Raw genomic sequence first — 25552 nt, 5'->3', positions numbered from 1 at the left:
TATCTGTAGATCACTCTAATCATTAATTACAAAGCATAGAATACCAGCATGTAGCTGCTTTTAGCTGCACAGTGTGGGCATTGGCTTCAGTGAATGGATCAGTTCCACGGGATGTGTTAAGTGGTTTATTCCTAATGTTTATGTTCCATCTATAGCTTCATACATAGATTCTTCACAGAGATAGTATACACCAGCCAACAGTAGGGTGTGTTCTGTGAACATCAGTGTGAGGTCCTTGTTTTGAGAGCAGCTATGAGATGTAATACTATACCTTTGTTTGATAGTGTGTTAGAGAGATATATGGGTTACTTCGTATGATCAGTGTGGATCAGGGAGGGTGCTGAAGATGATGTTTAATCAGACAATCGGTGTCAATTAAGCCTGTATTTAGCAAGTGAGAGAGATTGTACAATTAAGCCTGTACAACCTGAAAACAGGTCACATGGTTGACCTACCATGATTAATGAGAAGACGTATAGTAAAATATATCAATTGTGTTTACATTTGTTATACTTTCATTAATCAAGCCACCCAAAGTAAATCATCCTATGCACCTGAAATGTTGCTGTTGTGCTGATTTGCAGCAAAAACACATTGAAGAAAAAGCCTCAATTGATGCTATTCATGTGATCAATTCATTAAATGATCAGATCTGTTGTGGCATCACAGAATTAGGAAGGTGGGCTAATGTAATAACTGATCTGTGTAAATTCTCAACATGTTAAAATATTTTTGTACACCACTTTCATTAGTTCATTTAGATTCTTTAAAGTGCACCTGTTGCTAACAGCTTACAGCATTGAACTTTATTGGAGAAGCCTGAGCTCCATCCTTTACTTTTGTAATGGAATGGTAGTTGGAGTGGTCATTATGATTCAGAAGAAGTCATCTAAGATTAGTATATTAACTCTTATTAACTTCTCAGAACAATCAGACCTTCTCTGTAATGTTTAAACATCAACACAGTCCAGTCAGATCATTATGACCACCTTCTTGACTGCTGTGTCTGATCCACACCTACCTATCCTGTGGGTCCTGACCATTTGAGGAACAGGGTGAAAGGAGGATAATAAAGTAACCAGAGGAACAGAAGGACTACAAACTAATTCTGGAACTACGAAGTGCTCCTGTATGGTCAGTGTGGTCAGCAAAAGAAAGAAAGAAAAATCTATAATATTCTGAGAGAACTGTGCATTCTAAAGCCTTCTTTGAGGTGCATGTGTGTGTATGTGTGTCCACAAACTTTTGTACATAGCAGGAGTGTGCGTGTATAACGTGAGCATGATAAATTTGGGCTAAAACCCAAAGCTCATGTCCTGCTGGAAGATTTAGCCTTGCTGCTCATTCCGGCCGTTGGCCGTTCTCAGTTCAGTCCTGCAGGGCTGTGATGTCTTTCCATGCATGTTTTTTTGTGATCACGTTTATGTAGCTGCCAGTACAGACGGGGTGCGAGGTGTGCCTGTGATCCTGCAGCGTGGCATTCAGAGGGGTCTGCCGGTGCGGCGGGGCAGCAGCAAGCTTCCCTCCGGTTTGTTTTTGACGAACATGTTGGACACTCAGTGAGGGGCGCGAGGGTCGTGAGGCAGTGGCACTCGCGTGCCGAGGTCAGCCTGTTCCCCTACTTCCTGCTGCCAGCGTGCTGCTGCACTCTCTGAGTTTGCTGGGGGACAAATTTAGACCTCCAGCTCACCCTCCATCTGCCATGGCTAGCTGTAGGCCCGTCTCTATGGGAACCGCCGCCAGGTTGCCAGGAGTGAAAACGGGAAGAGAGACAGTACAGTTTATTTTTTTTCCTCCAGCAGACACCGCCAGTTTCATCCCTTTATCTCTCGTTCCTCTTTGTGTAACACTGATTTTATAAAATCGTCCTCGGGCTTTTGTTCCAGAAAAGTAAAAATAAAAGATGGTCAAAAGGACATATTAGTCAGAATATGTGACAAAATAAACATTTGAACTGTATTACTCACTTTTTTCCTATTGTCCAATTTAAATGATTGCTTGCTGCTTTATTTCACATGGATGATCTGACATTCATACTTCAAGGCTCTGCCTCCCAAGATCAGCTCACCTGGAAACAAACAGCAACAAACTATAGGAAAGGTTTTTATATCTGCTTGGAATAGCAATAAACAGGAATTACCCCTTTGTTCTGCATATGTTATCAGACTGGTACATGTGATAGTACAAGGTAAATGTAAGCCTTGGTTCCTCCCAAGGTTTCTTCCTCCTCCAGCTCTGAGCCTCTGTTGCTCACTGGGGGTTCTGTGTTGTATGTTCAATGTTTTGTCTGATTCTCTGTCCTGCGGTTATACTTCTATAAAGCTGCTTTGTGACATCAGTTATAAACAGCTGGATATAAAATTTACTTTTTATTTGATTTGACACACTAGCAGTCACATAAAGACTAGAAGGCATCATGTTAGGCAATACGATACATATCACAATTCAAGGGTTACGATTCAGTACATCACAATAAAGTTCAGTTTAAACCAAATGTTAGTGTTTTTTTATACCATAACATTTTTCTGTTATATTTTAAAAATCTAAGTAAAAAAAAGGTTGACTTTTTATGCACTCAGAACGTGGGATTTTAATGACACAACAGCACTGCTATCTAGTTGGCAACTAATGACCCACTTTAAAAAAATTTTTTTAGAAATAAATACAGTATTGCCATACAATATTATTGTTGTGATACAATGTCAATATTTTCTTACATTCCTACTGAAAAAGAAATCTGTGAATATCTGCTTGGAATGACAACCGAATTGGCACTTGTTCTACATACAGTATGTTATCACATGCTTGTAGTCACTATAAGACTAAAAGAGGCATCACATACCTCTTTCTTAAAAGAACCCTCTTTACAGTGCTTATTCATCATGTAGTGATTATAAGTTTTAGATTATATTTTGTGATTGAGTTTGAACACTAACCAACTTGCTTATAGCAATGTGACATGAATTGTGGGAGTTTAAGGGGGCGTGTTAGTGGGTGCTAGATAGAAGTTGTGTTGGCATTTAACATTCCTGTATCTAAAATGTACTTGCTTGGTGACTGGTGACATCTAGCTAGAATTGTTCGTGCAAAGAGACAAGTGACACAGAAATTACATCCACTTTCAGTGAAAAGTGAAATCCTACATGCATATCCCACAGGTCAGTGCTAGGGCTGCATGATATATCATTTAAGCATCATCATCGCAATGTGCGCAGTGTATAGATAACACCTCCTACACAGGGGGCAGGAGTGAACACGAGGGAACCGCATGGCCTCCATCCACATGGTTGGGCACATGCTGGTAAACGCACGTTTCGAAAGCAGTGCACCTCAGTCCAGAGTCCACTGTGAGACCACAGATTTGCACAGATATTTCCAGCTGGAAAAAAAACGCCCTTATTACTGTTGTTTTGCTGTTTTCCTTGGGTTTTGCTCAGCACTGATTCAGCTCTTGATCGGTCCCAACGTGAGAGAGCACGCTGGGGGTGGGCTGTTGACATCATGGGCCTTGCATTGTATTATATTGCAATATATATTGTTGAAAAACATTTGCAATATTTTTTTTCAATATTCTGCAGCCCTAGCAAGTGCAGTGTTCTGTAGCATCCATAGGTCATGCAAATAGTTATAAAGAAACTAGTAGCATGTCCATGTTTTTTTTTTTTTTTTTATGTTAGTCCAAATGTTTTTGGACACCTGTTTTAAGGAATGCATTCAGTTTTAAGTTGCAGCCATTTCACACACACACACGCACACACACACACACAGCTGGTATATTCTGTTTAGGGAGGTGTTATCTATACACTATAGAATAGGATTCTCTGGAGCAGATAAACTCAAAACTATCTGCGCCATCTCAGAAGTAGTATCAACTCTTTTTTTGTATATACTATTCATTTCAGAATACAATAAATTAGAGGGTGTCCCAATACTTTTGTCCATATTGTGCATTAAATTCTATTTTGTGCAGTGTTGGTTCATTTTAAACTTTAAAACAGTGTAGTATAAAAACTGAATTACATTACATCTGAAACATCATAGACCTTATAAACATTCCAAATCGAAATCTAATAATGCTTAAGAGAGGCCCTGAGGGAGCAAAAACACAATATTGGGCTGGATATTTTATGTATGTATTTATTAAGAAAATATATTAAAACCCAGTTTCCCTCTGTAAGCGTGATTGCCTTTTCCTTATGATATGTGGTTGCTTTGCGCCCCAGCAACAATAACGTCAACTTTCTGTAGTAGTTAATTAATGTCCCATAACATCACAGAGGAGTTTTGGCCCACTCTTTGCACAAGTGTTTCAGCTGACTGATATTGTAGATATTAGATGATCTGTTTCCCTGTGACCTGGGTTTCAGGTCCTGTGTAGCATTTAAGTAGAATATAGGTGTTTGACTAGGTTATTTAAAAATAAAATTTGTTTCAACCACTGTGATGTTGATTTACGAGTGTACTTTGGATCATTGTCTTGTTGTATGACCCAACTGCACTTCAACTGCAGCTTCAAATCAAAGCCAGATGACCTTTACACATCATTTAATAATTATGTAATACAGAGAATAATTTAGAGTACTCTATCAGTGGTAGCACGATGCCCAGGTTCTAATGCAGTACTGAAAACCATCTCATTATCCCACCACCATAATTCACAGTTGGTTTAGTTTCTATTTTGAAAAATGGTGTAAGTTTTTTTTTTTTTTTTCCCCAGATATAATGGGATTCATGTTGGCCAGAAGTATCTCGTTAATTTATGAGTTGTATCTGTCTAAAACGCAATGCTAAGATGATTCTTCTGTGTTCTGGAATATATTTGAGACAAGCATTTATATTCAGCCTGTAAAAATATTTAATCACTATATTTAAGAACATTTTAATGATACAGTATTTATCTCAAAACAGATAATTTTAGTCAAAATGTGTCAGTAGTGAAAAATCCTAAAAACTACAATAAAAACACTGCCCACTATTCAGAGTTTAGTGATGTTTATTCAATTAAACTGCGTTAGCTACACTCTTTGTAATGGAATGTGACTCTGAAATGTGGTTCTTTGCCACGTTCTGGAGAATATGTATTAAAGAATTCTCCAAGATAATGTCAAGTCACCTGCCTGTGCAAAAAAGTCGACTCTTAGCACTCCAACAAAGTTTACTTAATGAAAAAGTTAAAACAATAAGACACTTAAACTTTTGGAATGGTCAATCAAAGTCATGGCCTACAACCTTTCAAAATGCTGTGTCTGAAAATGTGTCTGAAGCACTTTAATGCTTAAAGGTCTACAAATGTCACTGCACTGAAGCGGATCTGCAAGTAGGAGTGGGCCAGAATTCCTCAGAGGAATTGTAAGATATTAATAAACAACTACTGAGAGTGTTTGGTGGCAATTAGTGCTGCTAAGGGAGGTGTAACTAGGCTTTGGAAGGAATCACTTTTTCACACAGGAGGATCAGTTGTTCAAAAGAACAAAATGTCCAACATTGTGATTTTCTTCTTCAGGGTCGCTTTCTTGAATTATTGGGTATACATTTTGGAACAACTCGGCCAGTTTGCTTTTGTTTGCATGTTAGTTACTGAATAGGGGTGGAACAAAATTTTGATATCTTAATATTTAGGATATGCAGGATCATTTTTGTCTGAAATACATTATCGATATGTGGTGTCAGATATCAATATATTTTTTTTAAACACAATGATTTGACTTACTAGAGACAAATTCTGTAAATACAGAACAATACAAAAACAGTACACCAATAAATAAAGTATTTGCTTTTTTAGGAGTATCATATCCTCTTCAGTAACACACAGATAGCATGAAGTATTAAGGATTCACAGTATTGTAATATCACCAGCAATGCATCAAGGGCAATATATCGTGATAATATTGTATTGTGAAGCCTATCACTATCACCAGGAATCACAGATGTATTGTCTGTATTTTAACAGAAAGGAGGATTATAAATTGATTAGATAAACAGAAGGACTATAGTCAGTAATTACAGAGCTTGAGTGCTGCTACAAAAAGCTGACAAATGAGCAACGAGTGTAAAAACAAGGGGGTGTTCACACAATTCTGGCTAGACTGTGTGTAAACTATAGGGAAGCCTGCTCAGTGGAAGTGCCCGAATGCTGGGTTTCCCTGCCCTGTGCAGTCAGTCTAGTGCTTTGAATAATTCACAGGCTGTTTTGCCCCTTCCTAAACTCCCGTAATCACCCTGTTTAAAGGTTTCATCAATACCGTGTCCGAGATCATTAAGTCCTACACTGATCATGGGTGCATTTACAGACATCCATTACAGCAGCAAGAGTAATATCTATCTCTCTCTCACTCTCACTCACTCAAACACTCACACAGCCATTTTCTCCTGTCTCTGCAGCCACATATAATTACCAATTTTCTGGCCTTTTGTGAACACAACCCATCCTGTCATATAATACTTGCAGCTTGCTAAACTGAAAATGTTCCCTGCAGGTGTGGGAGACTACTTACTCATATCTCTGCATGCAGTTCTTCTATATGAAGTTGCCTCAGGGAAAAAGATATAAAAGTACACCACCAAGGGGAGAGACACTGTTAAGGACTGATCATTATAGAGCAGATAGTGAACAGTGCTTGCTAAATACAGTATGTGAAATATTGTTTGACAAGGAGGAATTTAAAGCATTTCTTAAATGTATATTCTTAAACATACTCTGACTTGCCACTAGGAGCTAGTCCTATGACTTTTGCCATGTCCTACGGAAGCTAAGCAAGGCTGCATGTGATTTCTGCTAGAGTTGCTTGTCTGCTCGCAAGGACAATTCTAGGCAGATGCCACATGCCACAATCATTACCAACCACTGATCTGGCCACTGTGGGTGGTAATGCCTTCTACGCCATTTTCCCGGTACACCAGTAGACTGTGGCTCAAAGAATGTTGAATGCCTGCACAACTTCAGAAATGCAATGTCCCCTCCATTCGGCACCCACTATCAGACCTCGCTCACATGGCGTTATAATTCATGTTGCCTTGCCACGTGCACACTTATAACTAGGACTGCCCTAATGATTCTATTGGTAGTCAATTAATCTGGTGATTATTTTTTTCGATTAGTTTCAATAATCAACATTGTCGATTATATCGACTAATCGCTGCAGCCCTACTAACAGCTTGTACAGATATGGCCAGCACTCTCAAGCCATCCCGAGATAACACCTTATGATCAATTTGCACACTGCTCTCCCGTGATTTCTGGCATGTCAGTGTATAGTGTATACTGATACATACTGAGGTGTAGATGATTTCTTCAGCACATTAGGACTAGCAATCTGCTTTAAAACTGCTTTAGTGACTTAGTTTTCTTGTAGTTTCCAAATAAATAATTTGGTATCTATTGGCAAATAACTAAATACCAACCCTTTTCCCATTTGGGAGAAATCTATTTTTCCTTACAATTATTACATATTTTATTGTTCATGAATAGAGAAATGTAAGTCTTAATGAAGCATATTTTAGTTTTCTAATATAGAAACAAATAAATTTTTTTTAAGGATTTTCTTTTTTCTTCTAACCAAACCATTTGTAGAAGAGGTTTGTGTGTAAAGAACCTTTAAATTGGAAACGAATCTTAAAAATGATCTTTTACCGGTATTGGTTCTTCTATTTCATTGATTACAGAACCATTAGCAGCACCTTGTATTTTTAAGAGTGTACTTATACTCTGAAGAAGCTCATTAAATTGTTGTGCATCACTTAACATATGCCAAATGAGAGCATACTCACTCAATTCAAAGTTATTTACTTTTTTTATTTTTTTTGCCTCCGCAGTTCTTCTTTCTCTATCTATGAAGGAAGTTTGCAGTGTTGTTTGCAGACATATGGGAAATGAAAGCGATGCCTCATTAAAAAGTCTCGTCACTGTGGAGCTCTTGCACCAGCCTCGGATGCAGCTAGCTGTGTCAGACCTGTTTACTTAAGTTATTTGAATATTGAATAATTTTCCGGATTCACAAAGAAAATGAGTCTTATCAGCCTTATTCTAGTACAGCTCAACACAAACCTAAATGGATCTGACTGAAAAGAGGGTGCTGGAATATGATGAACATCCTAACAGCCACGTTGGGCTGGACAATAAACAAATATCAATATATATGACAATGGTAAGTGTTTCAGTAATGGTGATGGGATTTGAAGCACATTTCTGATATTTCAAGCTTCTGTCACTGACTGTTGTTTATTATAGGGTGCATTACATGCATTGGCAGATTCATTTAGTAGAATTTTGTCAGTACAGACATCCAATGTGGGTCTTTAGTTTCCTGTTTGCAGTTTTCAAAATAATATTGTATAAATTAAAATGAAGAAATATATGGTAATATAACTTTTGGTGATATCATGCAGGCTACTAATGTGTCACCCAGGGGTGTAACCAATGTTACAATATTGTTTGAAGGTTTACCAATTAATTAAACAAGCAGAATCAGTTGTGCTGCTGGTTGATCAGAATGAAAACCAGCAGGCACACTGGCCTTTCGCTGATAAGATTGGACACCCCTGATGTAATCCACAATTATAAGCAGTCGTAGGTACTCAGATGGGATATGAAATAGCTTTATGACTTCCAGCGTACCTTAAAAGAAATTAAGACTCATTGTCTCAGATCCACAACACCACCTATTGGACAATACTCCAATGGGCAGATTCCAATTTTGCCTTACTTACTTACAGTGCCCTCCATAATTATTGGCACCCCTGGTTAAGATGTGTTCTTTAGCTTCTCATAAATTGAGTTTTGTTCAAAATAATATAGGACCACGATGGAAAAAAAGAGTAAAATACAACCTTTAACTCAAGTGAATTTATTCAGTAGGAAAAAAATCCCACATTAAGAAATAATTATTTAACATCAAATCATGTGTGCCACAATTATTAGCACCCCTGATGTTAATACTTTGTACAACCCCCTTTTGCCAACAAAACAGCACCTAATCTTCTCCTGTAATGTTTCACAAGATGGGAGAATACAGAAAGAGGGATCTTTGACCATTCCTCTTTGCACATTCTCTCTAAATCATCCAACGACCTGGGTCCTCTCCTCTGCACTCTCCTCTTCAGCTCACCCCACAGGTTTTCAATGGGGTTGAGGTCTGGGGACTGAGATGGCCATGGGAGGAGCTTGATTCTGTGTGCGGTGAACCATTTCTGTGTAGATTTGGCCACATGTTTAGGGTCATTATCTTGCTGAAAGACCCAGTGACGACCCATCTTCAGCTTTCGGGCAGAAGCCACCAGATTTTGTTTTAAAATGTCCTGGTATTTTAGAGCATTCTTGATGCCATGCACCCTAACAAGGTTCCCAGGGCCTTTAGAAGAGAAACAGGCCCACAGCATCACTGATCCCCCGCCGTATTTCACAGTGGGCATGAGGTGCTTTTCTGCATACTCAGCTCTTGTGTTACGCCAGACCCACTTAGAGCATTTGTTGCCAAAAAGCTCTATCTTTGTTTCATCTGACCAAAGCACACGGTCCCAGTTGAAGTCATAGTACCGCTTAGCAAACTCCAAACGTTTGCGTTTATGATTGTGAGTGAGAAATGGTTTCTTCCGTGCATGCCTCCCAAACAGCTTGTTGGCATGTAGATAGCGCCTGATGGTTGTTTTGGAGACTTTGTGACCCCAAGAAGCTACCATTTGTTGCAATTCTGTAACAGTGAGCTTTGGAGAACTTTTTATTTCTCTTATCATCCTCCTCACTGTGCGTGGTGGCAAAATAAACTTGCGTCCTCGTCCAGGCTTGTTTACCACTGTTCCAGTTGTTTTAAACTTCTTAATAATTCCTCTGACAGTAGATATGGACAGGTGTAGGCGAGTAGCGATTTTCTTTAGCCATTGCCTGACTTGTGAAGGTCAACACACATCTGCCTCACTTGAATGGTATGTTCCTTTGTCTTTCCCATGTTGAAGATAAATGGCCTCTGTGTCACATCATATTTATACCCCAGGGAAACAGGAAGTTGTGAATTACTAATTAAATGTTCCTACATACTCTGATCAACTTCGTAAACTACTGTAGAAGTGACAGAAATACTTTTATTAAATTTATTTCCTAAGAATTGTTAGGGGTGCCAATAATTGTGGAACAGGTGATTTTATGAAGAATAATTATTTCTTAGTCAGGGATTTTATTTCCCCCTTAAAATTTACTTGAGTTAAAGGTTGGACTTTACTTTTTTTCCCATCGTGGTCCTATATTATTTTGAACAAAACTCAATTTATGAGAAGCTAAAGAACACATCTTAACCAGGGGTGCCAATAATTATGGAGGGCACTGTATATGGTCTAAATATGTATCTATCTATGTGATCACAATCACTCCTACTGCTCACTATAAACAAAAGTTAGAAACTGCCAATGTTGAGGTTAAAGATTAATTGTTAATATCTGAAATAATGACTTAATTGAGATGTTTAAGGGATGATTTAAGAGAACTGTGATGCATGTTTTAAAAAATCCAGATCTGTTACATTATCGACTAATCATCATTATATAAACATTTTGCCGACCCTAATACTGTCTATTGTGTTTACTTGAGTGTATTTTAGCTGAGATATTTATATATTTATTTACATATTCATATTAATATATTTGAATACCTATGTCAGTGACTTAAACTACATTTCTGTCTTAGAAATAGGCTATTTTTTATCTTTATTGTCTCTGGGACAATATATGATCTATCATGACAGGCCTAGGGTGGATTATCTTTGTAACCAGATAGATAAAGATGTACCCTAATAATAAATCATAGGTCAAAAGGGGGTTAGACACATGCCTGAACAGAAAATAATCAGTTCTCTCTCTTATTACAGAAAACAAAATCAACAACAAAATTCAAATAAAAAAATAAAGAACTAGAGAATGAGTTTAGATTGAACCTTAAGGCACCTAAATACTACACAGTAATAAGAAGATTGAGTGCAAGTTCGCTACAGGGACAATTTCCAGAAACGAGCTCAGATTAAACATTGCCATATTTGCAGAAGAATTAAATCTTATTTTACAGTCATTATAAGGCACAATAACACAAAGAGACAATGTGCATTGCATAAATGGGCTGCTGTTGTTTATAAAAGACTGAGAATGAGGAAAACCAGTGCCAGTGCTATGGATGGCAGTGCCTCATACATACATATATACCTTTAAAGTAATACATGCCACTTTTTCTGTCTAGACAGTACAATTGCTGGGCCAAATTCGGGTTTTTCATAACAATATTGAATAAACAGTTCTCATTTAGGTTACATTTACAGTCTGGCTACTGAAATTATGCTGTAGATGTACGTAGATGTGAGACGTAAACAGTAATCAACACAAATTTTGAATATAACCTCATTCAGCAAAGGCTATGGTAAAGCAATGCCTAAATAGTCTTGTTTTTTTTTTGCAGGATCATCAAAGTGCTGGCTTGTAAAACCCTGAGGGAACAGAAAAAGAAAGGTTTGAAAACTCATATCTGTGCAGAAAGTAACTCAAAAACATTTTGTGCTTTCCTGTGCCAAGCTTCATTGCCAGAACTTGATCCAAAGGAGTGACACAATGCTGAACTCTGCCAAGAGTAATTCTGGATGGGAGAAAAGGAGGATAGATTTTGGCATGAATCAGAAATAATCCTTTAGAGTTTTTTGTACATATTTCACAAGAGTCCCCAGCCATTTTTATTCAAGATGTTTCTGTGCCCAGGTACATCCATGGGGCCTTGTGGCTAAGGCAATGATGTTAAGGGGACTAGTGCTCATAGAAGCATTCCCAGTGCACTCATAAGGCCTCCTCCCCACATTCTATGGAGGCAGAGCATAGCCGGCCGGCCGATGGGGAGCGGTCTGATGGACAACAGCAGCCTCTGTCTGAACCTTTACGTAGGGCTGGGTTGCCTCAGCCACAAGAACAGGCTACCTCACAGCCGATCCATGGATCCCATGGCCGCCAACAATACAGACAGCCAAAACGTAGTGATATGCTCCAAAGACAGCAGCAACAGCAGTCTCAGGTACGGGAATCCTCCTGGCAACTTCCAGATGTCCCAGGTCCCTCTAGAGGCAGCTACTCATCATCCTCTCTTGACCCCACTACCCAGGTGTCTCGTGTTCACAGGACTCCATCTCAGACCAGTCAGGAAGTACAGGAAGGTGGTACCGCATCTAGACGGGAACGTAAGCCCCAAAAACCAGGGAAGTATGTGTGCCCATACTGTGGCCGGCCATGTGCAAAGCCAAGTGTCCTCCAAAAACACATCCGCTCACATACAGGAGAGAGACCGTATCCATGTGTCCCCTGTGGCTTCTCATTCAAAACTAAAAGTAACCTGTACAAACATCGTAAATCACACGCCCATCGAATAAAAGCAGGCCTGGCATCTAGCCGCGAAGAGCACAGTTTTAGTGGAGTTGAGAGTGGAACAGTTGGAGATGAGCAAGAGGAAGCAACAGAAGCCGAAAGCACAGATTCTGAGGATGAGACTGGTCGGCGTCGGCCATCTACCTCTCAAGACAGGCCAGCTCTGAGGAAAAGCTCCAAGGTTGAACTGTCATTCTCTGAAGAAGGACCAAGAACAGAAGACTCACAAGCAGTTAAACAGAGGTTAGCCATGCGACTCAGTGAGAGAAAAAGAGGCCCCATGGCCTCACCAGATGAGACACCATCATCCTCACTGGGTCCTGGCAGTAAAGGCAGCACTGAATCTGGCTACTTCTCAAGCTATGGGAGTGCTGAGCTCTCTCAAGTGAGTCCTCCTAATGCCAATGCTAAATCTTATGCTGAAATTATTTTGGGAAAGTATGGAAGATTGGGTCAACAACAGAGAATTTCAAACCAACAAATACAGTTATCATCAACCTCTTCATCTTTGGGTCAAGAGGAAAAATCCATTCCTTTCAATGTGCCTAAGACACAAGTAATTGAACACATTACAAAATTGATCACTATAAATGAAGCAGTAGTTGACACAAGTGAAATTGACAGTGTCAAACCAAGGCGTTCTTCTCTTTCCAGAAGAAGTAGCATTGAGTCCCCCAAGTTTTCTTCACCCAAAGATCCTTGCGTTTTTGATCCAAAGGGAGACGTGCCAGGCCCTAGTGGCAGTACTGGACAAATTGTTCTCAGTAATCTTGCAGCTGAAAGGCAGCATCCTCAGTTAGTGGAAGACACACATGTCAGTGAGTGTTCCACCGCTGTTTTTTTGAGAAGTCATTCAGTGCCGTCCTGTGGTGGCCAAGATGCCCCACCTAGCACATCTTCACACGGCTTTCGCCTCAGCCACTCTTTTGACGAGCAGCAGGCTGCAGCAGCTGAAATGAGAGTCGGCCATCCTCATCGAATGTTACGACGCCAACCAGCCATTGAGATGCCAATGGGAGCTGACCTTGTAGCAGAAGCTGGTCCTTCTTCTTCATCTCTGACTGAAACAGGGTGGAAGTGTGATATTTGTGGAACTTTCTTAAAGAAACAGGATAGTTATGCAGCTCACAGAGTTTTCTGTATGATTAAGCCTTCACACGAGCAGCAAAGTGAGAAGGAAGGTAGTCCTGTACGAGAAAATCGGCCACAAATGATGCACTATAAGTTCAAGGCAATGGCAATGGCAGTGCGAAAACGAAGAAAAGAAGAAAGTCTTGAAGAGGATCCTCCCAGTCCAGGGCCAGCTGCTGTGTCCTTTAACATCCAGCCGGCAGCATCAATGATGGCAACTAAAAGTGATTTTGAAGGCTTCTCAGGGCCTATTTCAAAAACTGAGCCAGAGAAAATGGGGCCATATAAAGAAATCTCTGTAATCCAGCATACCAGCTCATTTGAAAAGCAGGAAAGCATGTCCATGGAGAGTCAGGAATCAGAACTTGAACATGAACAATCGCAGGAGCCAAAACAAACTTCTACATCCAGGTTAGTTCGACAGCCCAACATTCAAGTGCCAGAGATCCTGGTGACAGAGGAACCAGATACTGAAATGGTCTCACCTCCAGCAAGTACATGCATCCCCAAAGAATTAGAGAAGGAAGAGTTCCAGTGGCCTCAGCGTAGTCAAACTCTGGCACAGCTTCCTGCCGAGAAACTGCCACCAAAGAAAAAACGACTGCGTTTGGCAGAGGCTACCCAGTCATCAGGTGAATCTAGCTTTGAATCGACCTCTCTACCACGCAGCCCAAGCCAAGAGAGTAATGTTTCCCACACCTCTAGCCGATCTGCTTCTTTTGATGAACCAGGGAAGCCTGAATCTGAGATGCAGACTGGTATGTGGAGTTCTCAAGGGTCCCACATGCTGACTGTACCGGGTTCTTATCAACATCATCAATCTCAAAGGGAAATGCGTCGCTCTGCTTCAGAACAGGCTCCTGCAAGTCCTCCATATCCTGAGCAAATAGTGGAGACTCGAAGTAAGTCATTTGACTATGGATCCTTGTCACCAAAACCTACTTCTACATCTTGGAAGGAGAGGCGAAAATGTCTCTTGGTGAAGCATGCAACTCTTGGGAAGCCTGAGCAGGAGGAAACTTCTTCTGGTTTGCAAAATATTCCAGTCGTGTGCCAGTCCTATCCTGGCTATCCTGCCCTCTCAGTTGGTGACCACAGAACGAGCAACATTTCTAGTCTTAACCCAGAGACTCTGGGCAAAACTTTGCAGCTTTTCCAACCCCCTCTTCCTTTTTCAACGACAGTTTACCCCCTGACAGGCTCGGATACTTTTACTCCTCGGCATCTGACAAGATTCCTGCCAGTCACAACAACCATATCTGAAGTTATTTCCAGTCATATGTTTCAACAGGCTCTTATACATGCTGGACCATCTCAACTTCATCCAAGACAGATCCATTTAGCAGAGCGCTTTGTCCTTCCGCTTCAGCCCTACCCTACGTTGCTTCCCTTGCAGTACCCAACTAGCAGTGGCCTAGCCATCCAGGTCCCTTCAGGTCCACCTGTCAGGGAGTCTAGGTCATCTCCTTCCACTGTACATGGTCCCTCATATCACCAGCTTGTCGCACACCAAAAACCTCGCCCCATCATTGCGACATGCCTTGAGCAGCTCACACCAGTGGTGTCACTTGTGGTGCCTGTGCGTTTACAGACTCATATTCCTACATATGCTAGTGCCATGTACACAACCATCTCCCAGATTTTAGAAACAACACGGCCTCAGCAGCCAATCTGCTGCACAGCAATGGTCATTATGGGAAAGCTGGAGAGCAGCAAACTTCAACGATCCTACCTTAGGCTCCCCAGTCCTGATCTGAAGACTTCTATACCCATGTCCCTGCCTCTGGAATTTGGATCAGAAAGCGCATCCGATGAAAGCTCTGGACCACTTGTTGCTGGGGGAAGTAAACGGATGCTTTCTCCAGCAGGTAGTCTTGAACTCACCTTAGAGGCACAGCGTCACCAGAAACGAGTCAAAGAAGAAGACGAAGAGGTAGATGAACAAGAAGAAAAGAGGAAAGATGATGATGATGATGATGGTGATGGTAAAAGAGGTGGGAAATCTCTGGACAGGGGTCAAGGAACAGAAAAGGAAACGACAACAGCAGGGCTAAAATGGAAAAAAGAACAAGAGAAAGAAGGACAGAAAACAGAAGAGTTGCAAGAATCTATGGTCAACACACTTGAGCTTGTCCAAATGGCAGCTGGACCTTTTAAAAAAGAGGAAAAGAAAGAAGAAGGCCACAAAAGTCCATCAGCAGTTGAGATTACAGAGAGATCTAGAGACCCCTTGTACCCCAGCCTTCACACCACCACGTCGGTGAGCTGGTGCTACCTGAATTACACCAAGCCCAATCCATCTGCTCACAGAAATCCACAAACATCAGTTTATTCGTCCTGGAGTGTCAGCATGTATAACCCCAATCTGCCTGGCCTGTCCACCAAAACGGTACTTTCACTGCTGTGCTCTAAGCAAACGTATAGCTCCGAGATGTATACCATGGCCACAGCTCCACCTCTGACAACGGAGAAGCTGGTCCCTGCTAGCGACGAGAAGCCCATGGTATCAGAGGTAAATGTCATTGTAATTTATTCTGACAAACTCTGTTCTACACCATCTTTCATCCATAATAAGTAATTTATTAATGTGATTTTACTGTTACTACATGTAGGTGTTCGTGTATAGATACGTCATGGTGTGCTATTGTCTGTGTCTGTGTTAAATGTAGGTATGTGCCAAACCACCCAACACAACTGACAAAGCGAAAGAAGAGCCTGTGACTAAGAGAGCGGAAAAAGAGGAGAAAGGTACAGAGGAGGCTCCCACCACCTCCAAGCAGAGTGAGCCACCCCGAATTTGCATCTTTGAGGGAGGGTATGTTTCAGAATTTTTGTAAAATTATTCTTATATATCCCAGGTACTCAAATTATTTATCACAGCTTTTTTGCTATAATCCGGGGCACGTTATTTGTTCAATTAATTTGTAACCATTGCCGACAAAGATGTGCAAATCAGCGTACACACTTGTCTGATCCCTGAACCTAATGGCAACATGACTAATGTCAGGCGTGGACTAAAAGGTTCTAAAGATCCTATCATTACACTGTGAAGCAATGGAACTGTGTTATCTAGAATGATGGTGCTCCACTTTTGGAATGAGTTGAATACTTCTGCTTCAAAACTGTCTTGCGGAAAACCTTTCCTAGAGTAAGTTACTCCAACAAATGCAAGACAAATAATGTATTACCTTTGATGTTATTTCAGAAATAATGATTGAGCAGATGTCCCCATACGTTTATATATATAATATATAAGTGCCAGAAGCATTCAGGGTGATAAAAAAAAACTACGGAGCAGACAAATCCACTCTGTGATCAATTTGTCTGTTACTGTTGCCTTTTTTATTCAGTGGATTCCTTAAAGTAAATTCTTTATGATTGCACTGTACACCAGTCAGCCATAATGTTAATATTGAGCAGGTCCCACTTGTGCCATTACAAAAGAGCTGACCATTTGGGACATGAACTCGACATGAAATTGTCCCATAGTATCTGAAACAAGGACATTAACAGCAGATATTTTAATCCTGTAAATTGTGAGGTGGTCCTTTCTTGAACAGTTCTTGATTGGTACTCACCACTGCATACCAGAAACCAGTTTGGCTTTTGCAAAAGTGTTTCAGATCTTTATGCTTGCCAATTTGTCCTGGTTCCAAGACATTAACTTAAGTACTGACTGTTCACTTGGTGGCTAATACACACTGACACCAACCAAAAAATGTATTTCAATTCAGTGTTTCATTAATTTTACCAAGATCTTGCATTGATGATGGTAGAGTCTGACCACTGCACAAAGCCTTCCCCAGCACATGCCAAAGATTCTCAATTGGGTTAGGGTCTGGACTGTGAAAATAATGATCTCATGCTCCCTGAACCACTCTTTGACAATTCCAGCCCCATAAATCCTGTCATTGTCATCTTGGAAGTGAAGAAAAAAATCCATTGATTAACCTGGTCATTCAGTATCAGAATCAGAATCAATTTAATTCCATTACTTAAAAGGAAACAATAAAATATCATTTAGCAGCTCTAGCTTGACAGCAGAAATTAAACAGACAAAAAAAAACAGCTTCAAGCTGTTTTTTTTTTCAGGGAGTGAGGTAAAAGCTGTATATTCATGTAGTCAGCTGACCTCATTTTTTGAGTACATACTGTTGCTGAACCCAGACCTGAACAACTCTAGCAACACCAGATAGCACCAGATGCTTAGTTAAATCCAGATGGCGAATTTTTTTTTGGCCAGGCAGTGTACACCAACAGACGTCACTGTAGAAATAATCAGGGTTTTTCACTTTAGTTGTCTTCAGTGATCAGTGTAAATATACAGTCATATCAGTCACTTAGGCAAAAGCCAAAAATCAGGTACTGTAGATGACAAGATGAAGGGAGGCAGTGGTGGCTCAACAGCTATTGATGACAGGTTTGTGTGTTTGTTACCTGGGTTTGGCAAGCTGCAACTCTTGGGTCCTGGGTGCTGCAGCAATGGCTGCCCACCAACCTGCCCAAACATGTGGCCACTGCATCACTGTGTGTGTGTGTGTGCTCACTAGTGTGCTTTGTGTGTTTACTGCACGTATGGGTTAAAGGCAGGTATAGTTAATATAATTGTCTTTTCTTGGATAGAAGGATGGAAAGATGGATAGATGAGCAAACTAATGGATAAACAGATATAGCAATTTAATAGAAAGATAAAAACTGGGATGGTCTTTTGTCTTACCCATCTGCAAGCTTATCAGTCTGAAATGAAGCAATAAATGCTTTGCTGATGGTAAAGTATATCTCTCAAACTGGTCTGTTAATGGCAGCTTTTCAATACTGTTATAGGTGCTAACACAGAGGTAGAAACGCACTCGTCTGCAGCTTTCTTTTGTCTATCTTACAGCCTCCATTTTGCGTACACAATTCTTCAATCATACACCCACACATTCCCTAATCACATCACTCTCTCTTTGTGCTCTCTTTCACTCCATTTCCTCTCCACAGTTTCTCGCATCTATCAGTGCCTGCTTATCTCAGCATCTCTGCACTGTTTTCCCTGCTTACTCTCACTCTTTTTTTTGGCAGAGAAAATTAACAACACAAAGAAAAAGTGGTCACACTTTGCCTTTCTTATTTTGTGTTTCTCTTGCTCAACCACTTTTTCTGTCTTTCCTGCGCTCAGGTAAATATTGCACACTCCTCTTGGCACCTCTTCTTCCAGCGTCTTTTGTTATTGTGACCTTATTCAATAATGCAAACAGTACTCCTTCCATCAATACAGTACTGTTTTTATTATGAAATAAATGTTTTCATTCTAAGTTTAAAACGAAGTGTCCTGAAGAAAGCCCTTGCTTGTGGAATAACATTGTAACATAGTAACACTGATTGTTAAAATGTTCTCATGGGTATTGTTTTCTATGTACTGTTGTTTGGTATTATGACATGGGCCTTGTTACAAAAATGTGAGAAGTAAAAAAAAAAAAAAAAAAAAAAAGGAATAATAGTATAATACACAATATTTATGTGCTTAAATTCTTATGTTTTAAGCCATTGTAAATTTCTGAATTTTTAAATTAATTAATTTTTCATAGGGGGAGGATATTCTTAACAAACATATACTTTTTTTGTGTATTAAAGGACCAGGCTTTGCTCTTTACTTCTGTTTTTATTGGCATGGCCATCCAAACCATGGACAAAGCATGGATTTTCCCCTTGCTGGCAGCTGGAGGGTGAATGCAGGAAATTGGGGGGAGTGATGGGCCACCCTGCCCTATTCTGTTAGTGGAAAAAATTTAAATGGTGCTCAAGTGGTGCTTGTCAATGAGCACTGATGTGATGATGTTGATTAAATCCGATTATTATGCTTTCTCTCCAGGTTCAAGTCGAATGAGGAGTACGTCTATGTGAGGGGGAGGGGGCGGGGGAAGTATGTGTGTGGTGAGTGCGGGATCCGCTGCAAAAAGCCCAGCATGCTGAAGAAACACATCCGCACTCACACAGATATCCGCCCCTACGTCTGTAAGCACTGCAACTTTGCCTTCAAAACCAAAGGTAAGTCTTGTCAGTTTTAAACTTATAGTGACTTGTACTAGTACACAGCACACCACACACTAGTCACAAACCCTTATGTGAAATTAGAACAGAGCAAAATTAATATGAATAAAGAACCCGTAGTAACGGATACATCAGTGACTATATATCTTTCTGTTAGGAAACCTCACCAAACATATGAAGTCGAAGGCACATGGGAAGAAATGCCAGGAAATGGGAGTGTCCGAATCATCCATAGATGAGCTGGAGGCTGAGGAAGCAGGTAAGATGCTGAGACACAATAATACACTGCCAATATAAAGGACATCAATTACAGAAATACAGTATGTTAATTTGCATAACATGGCTGAGAGCTGCACACTACCATAATATAAATAGTCTGTTAAAATACAGGAAACAACCAGTTAAGACTACCTTAAGTACAATATTACTCTGGGGCTCTGAGTGGTCCAGCGGGCTAAGCGCTGCCATTATGATCAGCTTACCATCGGCCACTGGAGCCCTGAGAGAGCACAATTGGCCTTGTTCTCTCTGGGTGGGAAGATGGCGCTCACTCCCCACATGACTCCAAAGGGTGATGTCGATCAAAACAAGGCGTCTGTGACCTGATGCATAGGAAGCGAGTTGCTGCGCTGTATTCGAGTGCCCTATCTACTCTGCAATGATTAGAAAATAGGCGGTGAGTGACTTCACATGTATCCTCAGAGGAGGCGTGTGCAAGTCTTCACCCTCCTGGTGTTGGGGCATCACTAGTTATAGGGGGAGTCCTAATAAATGATTTCGATAAATGTTTGTGTAAATTGGGGAGAAAATGGGAAGGGAAAAAAAGGACATATTACCCTAGTGATGACTTAATTTCAAGTTATAATTATTTTAAATTTTGAGTCTAATGTTTAGGCAAATATATTGAAACTAAAGATTATTGATATGGTAAATATTTCACATATTTTCAGAGGTTCCCACTTTACCTGTTGCCAGTAAGCTATTTGTGTTGCAGAATAAAATGTTTTTAAAAGTAGATGGTTAAAGAAAATATTGAAGTATGAGGAGAATTTATTTTGTTTTGTTATTTTGGTTCAATTATTTTAATCAAGCAAACATGCATAATCATTTTAGAATAACTAATAACATTAGTTTTTAGATAATAATTTTAGTAAGTAATTGAAAAAATTGTCTATGGTTGTATCAGAATGTTTAAATATGCATACGGAGTTATTCCATTTGCATTAGCCTTGAAAAAATATCATTTTTTGTGATTTAGAGGAAGTGTAGCTGAATGGTACATTTATATAACCATAACTTCAGTGTTTGGTACTTTTAGTCCAAACCTTTTTACCTTGGAAATCATGAATGCGCTGCAGACGTTCATGAATGTTTGAGTGCTGTTTTTTTCCGGCACCTGTGCTCTGTGCTCTCAGGTTTGTGAGGGCCGGTGGAAATGGACGGTTTTGCTTTAACGAGAAACATTCTGATCTGGCCTCCAGTTTCAGATTGTAGTCTGTATATAGAGCCGGGAATGAAAGCTGCCGGTCGCTTTCTCTCTGCCAGACCAAAGAGTGCCAAGGACACTTCATTCAAGCACACTCCATTCAGCAGGCTTTAAATATAGTTTGTGAATGGATGAAGCTCGATTCAATTATGAGAGCACATTTGCTTGAGTTTTCAGTTAAGATCTGAATATGTACACTGACTGCCCAGGCTTGGTGGTAATAAAGTAAATAATAAATATATTTTATGTAAATGTCTTATACCTTATATATAACTCGCCTTATGGTTTGTACAAAATGTACAGTACACTGGAGCAGAACATGCCGTCTCAAGAATTTTATCTTCAGTTTTAATGTTTTCTGTTCACCAGGGACCAGTGAGGAGCAAGTATGTGAGTCAGAAGATCAGGACGAGCACCAGTTCTCTGAGGCTGAAGACTCTGAAGATGATGATGAAGAGGATGACAATGAGGAGGAAGATGATGATGAAGTCTCTTCCCGAGAAGATCCATCGTCCTGCTCTACAGACACCCGTCACTCAGACAGTGGTCAGGGCTCACAAGCTGATCCGCCCACACCTGCCGCTCCAGATAGAGAAGAACATCCTTCTCCGTGCCGTCCATGGAGCAGCGGAAGTGTCTCATCGCCAGGCAGCAAGAGGGCACTGTTTTCCCGCAAAGGCTGGGAGCTTTCTCCCAGAGCTTTCTCTCCTGCAAGTGAAGGCTCACCTCTCAGGAGTCTGTCTCCCAGGCTGGAACTGTCCTCACCGAGTCGACATCTCTCTCCCTCCCCGGAAAGAGGTCCTTCTCCTATCCAAGCCTCTCCCGTCAGACCTCTCTCTCCTCTCCGGCCACTTTCTCCTGCCCGCTACAGGAGCTCGAGAGCCCCCTTCTCACCCACGCCGCTCAGACCCCAGCACAGACCCCACAGCTCCCCTGCACAGTTCCACTGGGACTCCAGCACTCAGGCCAGAGAGAGCCAACAGGTGGGTCTGATCTGTTCCAGTTTTACCTGTTTCTCATTTCATGTCAGGTTTTGTACATAAATCGTAAAGAATCCACACCAACCCGTCATGATCTTAAACAGGCTGTTCATGCTGGAAAACCCTCTAATGTGGCTAAATTAAAACAATTCTATACAGAAGAGTGACAACATTCCTCCACAGAGATGGGAAAGGCTCATTTTCAGTTATTGCTAATGCTTGATTGCAGTTGTTGCCACCAAGGGTGACACAAACAAGTTATTGAATTTAGAGGGCAAATACGTTTTCACATAGGGCTGGGTTGGAATAGATTTTTTCATTATTAAATTATATTACCATTTAAATATTTATTTTTATATTTACTGAAATAAAAATATATTCGTTAATCTAAAAAATGTAAGTTACTTTAGGTGATGGCTTGGGAACACCCATGCCTGTGTAAGTTGTGAGTGAGGTTAAACACATGCCAGCTCAACAGTTTCTGAGGTTGTGCAGGCATTTAATATTTCCAGGATTATGTCATAGAAGGCTTTACCATCTATGGTGGAAAGCACAGTGAGTGGTAATGATTATGACTTGTGGTATCTGGGTAGGAGGATCCACATGCATATTGTGCAGGTTAGTACACTATCCTTAAGCTTTCATGGGACACCTTCCTCTGCGTATGCGTGTGTGTTTTCAAGTAAAATTAAATGATTATACACTACCTGTCAAAAGTACTAGTACTCTCAACAGTACTGACTGCACTCTGGCTTTATTATAAATTTCCGCTAAAGCTCTTCAGGTTTAGTGAATAATCTGAAATAGTCCAAAATGTATGTTGTATACAAAAGGGCTGTAGTTGGTCCGTAGCAATGGAAATAAAATAAGCTTTGATTTTTTTTTTTTTTTTTTTTATGAAAATTCCCATAGCCTTCGTCTTAAGTAAAGCAGTGCTGGTGCAGATTATTTTGTTGCGTTGTCTACTTCAGGTTTTACAAAACACTACAAAAAAAGACAGAAACACAGTTAACTGTAACTATTAAAAGTATTAATCTAAGCTTCAGCAGTGAATAGAAGAGTTAGAGGTCTTACAGGAAACATGCAGTAATAAAGTCATTGCTAAGAAAAAGATGAAATAAAAAAACAGCTTGTCTGGGCCATGCAACACTGCTATTGGACTACTAATCAATAGGAGTGTTCTAAAAGTTTGACTGTTAGTGTTTAATTATTGTGCGTCACATGGAAAAAAACTTATTCTCTAAACATTTTCTGTCTTTTTGGTTACCATTTAAGCTGTTTTCTGGCATTTCACTTTGCTGTGCTTTTCTAAAGCAATTATACAAGATGTGTGTCAGCACTGGGTGCAATTTGGACAAAAATCAGGTCCACTCTACTCAAAGACAAGACAGATGTGCTCATATCTGTGGTGAATTCTGATTGTATTACCATGTCTCCCCCTGCAGGAGAGACCCGGTACTCCAGCTACTCCAGGTGCCTCACAGGCTCCACAGAGGCTGAGCTCACCGCATCCCAGCCTGTTACCCCCAGCCCTCCGTCTCTCTCACACTGATCCTGCTCCCCACCTCCCAGTCACCCCAAGAACTATGGACCGCATGTTCAGCCACCTTCCCTTACACTCCCAGGACCAAGCCCGCATGCCTTACCATATGATCCCTATCGGAGGAATCCAAATGGTGCGGCTTAGGCCCAGGACTTGTCCCAAACTGGAGCGAAGTTCATCCTCCACCCCATCACCCACATCTCCCAAAGAGGATTTCCTTTTCTCCCTGAGCAGGCAGGTCCCATCATGGAGCTCCCACCCTGAAACAAGCCAGCAAAGCACTCTGGCAGTTAGTGAGACGCAGAGCCTGGGGAGGGAAGCCAGGCCAGCAGGGCTGGAAGTTCCTGCAAGCAGCTCCACATTAGCCAAATCATCTCCACAACACGGCCACGGGGAGTCGAGGGAAAAAGACAGAAAGCTACACGGCAGCTCACGTCCCTCTAAGACCCGTGCCATTGTCCATCAGACATCTCAAGAAGTCGGCCAAGATAAGGGTAAAAGCACCAAGAAGAGCCCCGGCTTTGCTGGGAAGGAAGTTCAGGCCAGTTCACACAGAACTAAACCGCTTTCAGAGCCGGACGCTCCTAAAGAAGGCCCATCCAAAAGGCATGACTCAAAAACGGAGGAGACTGCAGGAGAAAAATCTGCTTATCCGGCTCAGAGCCCGGATAGCAAACCAGACAGCACTTAATAGCCTTTGTGCTCAATGTTTAAAAAAAAATGCTCTTGATTGCTACTATTACTAATGTTCCTTTTGTTTTTGTAATGCTCTTGTTTTTTTATACAACTTTTCAATACTGTTGGTAACTTGGTAAATGTTTGTTTTTGCAAAATTCAAGATTGTAATAAGATGCACTTTTTTTGTTTGAACAAAACAATGTTTCTGTAAATCTATCACTTCTGTCCCACCTGTATCTTTACTGACATACAATCAATCTTAAGGTATCTGTTTCAACATGTACATGTTTAAAATTAACTATGATTATGAATAAATTTATAAATGACCAAGGTGAATACTTAAACCAAGAGTAATTCCAATATCTTGTCCCTTGTTCAGTATTACTCAAAATATAGTTACGTGTGCCTTTTCTGTCAGAATTTACCGCTTGAAGTATAGACAAAGATGAAAGGCTGTGAATTATGTTATTAATATATAATTTGTTCTGTGTTTTGGTGGAGTTGGTGTTTGCAAATTTGGGAGGCGTAATCATTTGTTTGTTTGATTTTGTTTGTTTGTTTGTTTGTTTTTTCTTACGTCAGGGTAAAAGAAAAAGCAGTTTGTACTGAAGACAGAGCTGAAGGAGAGATTTAGAGAGGTTTGCGACAAATTGCACTGAAGTCATATTTTTTATATAGAAAAAAAGATATGGAATTATGTCTGTACAGGTAAGAAATCTATGGTCCATATTTATTACAATGTGATAATATGAAATATGTTTAAAGTTTTTTGTTTACTTTAGTTTTTCTCAAGTAATTTTTATTGCAATTTTTATTCTTTACACTTTTGTTTAGTACTTTTCTGTTACGTTCTGACGACTTGAATTAAAGAAACTGGACAGGGTGACGGTGAAGTTGGGTAACAGCTGTGGGGTTGGGTGGATCAAAAGCCTTCCGAATTTGTCACAGATACCTATAATTTCTGAACCAATAAAGGTGCACAAGGAATTACAGAACTTGTCTTTGTCACATTTCTAAGCAATGTTGAAGATCATCTGGTAAAATGTTAATGAGCATTTCTGACAACATTTTTAGATATTTGCACTACCGTAGCTCTTCTGTGGGACTAGCCTTTGCCCCCTACATCAGTGACATTAGGGCACCCATGATCCTGGATCACCAATTTACTGGATGTCCTTCCTTGGAGGATTTTTGGTAGGTACTGAGTACTGCACACTCGGAACAGCATACAAAACCTGCTGTTTTTGAGGTGATCTGAAGCGGTTCTGATTCTTACTTAATATATCCCAACACTTACATGTACCACTGCAACAATAATTGCTA

General features: G+C 40.4%; 1 protein-coding gene across 5 annotated transcripts in view; it reads left to right on the top strand.

Annotated features, from left to right (window-relative positions):
- LOC103041574 (HIVEP zinc finger 3) overlaps window positions 1-25224 on the top strand; it is a 78533-nt gene extending 53309 nt beyond the window's left edge. For 2 of the 5 annotated variants that reach the window (XM_015606465.3, XM_022673677.2), the window contains exons 2-8: window positions 11432-11481; window positions 11725-16021; window positions 16179-16324; window positions 19364-19539; window positions 19700-19801; window positions 21398-22011; window positions 23454-25224. In XM_015606465.3, coding sequence (XP_015461951.3) covers window positions 11825-16021; window positions 16179-16324; window positions 19364-19539; window positions 19700-19801; window positions 21398-22011; window positions 23454-24242 — 6024 coding nt within the window. In that variant the 5' untranslated portion in view covers window positions 11432-11481; window positions 11725-11824 and the 3' untranslated portion in view covers window positions 24243-25224. Of the gene's footprint in view, window positions 1-4934; window positions 8145-11431; window positions 16022-16178; window positions 16325-19363; window positions 19540-19699; window positions 19802-21397; window positions 22012-23453 lie in introns of those variants that run through there. The other 3 variants (XM_007251758.4, XM_015606464.3, XM_022673675.2) reach the window with 2 other exon arrangements.
- The last annotated feature ends 328 nt before the right edge of the window (window positions 25225-25552 follow it).

The sequence above is a fragment of the Astyanax mexicanus genome, chromosome 6 (assembly GCF_023375975.1).
Source record: "Astyanax mexicanus isolate ESR-SI-001 chromosome 6, AstMex3_surface, whole genome shotgun sequence".
NCBI classification, from domain to species: Eukaryota; Metazoa; Chordata; class Actinopteri; order Characiformes; family Acestrorhamphidae; genus Astyanax; species Astyanax mexicanus.
Note: the sequence above shows the minus strand (reverse complement) of the source record. Positions and strands in the feature narration are given on the sequence as shown.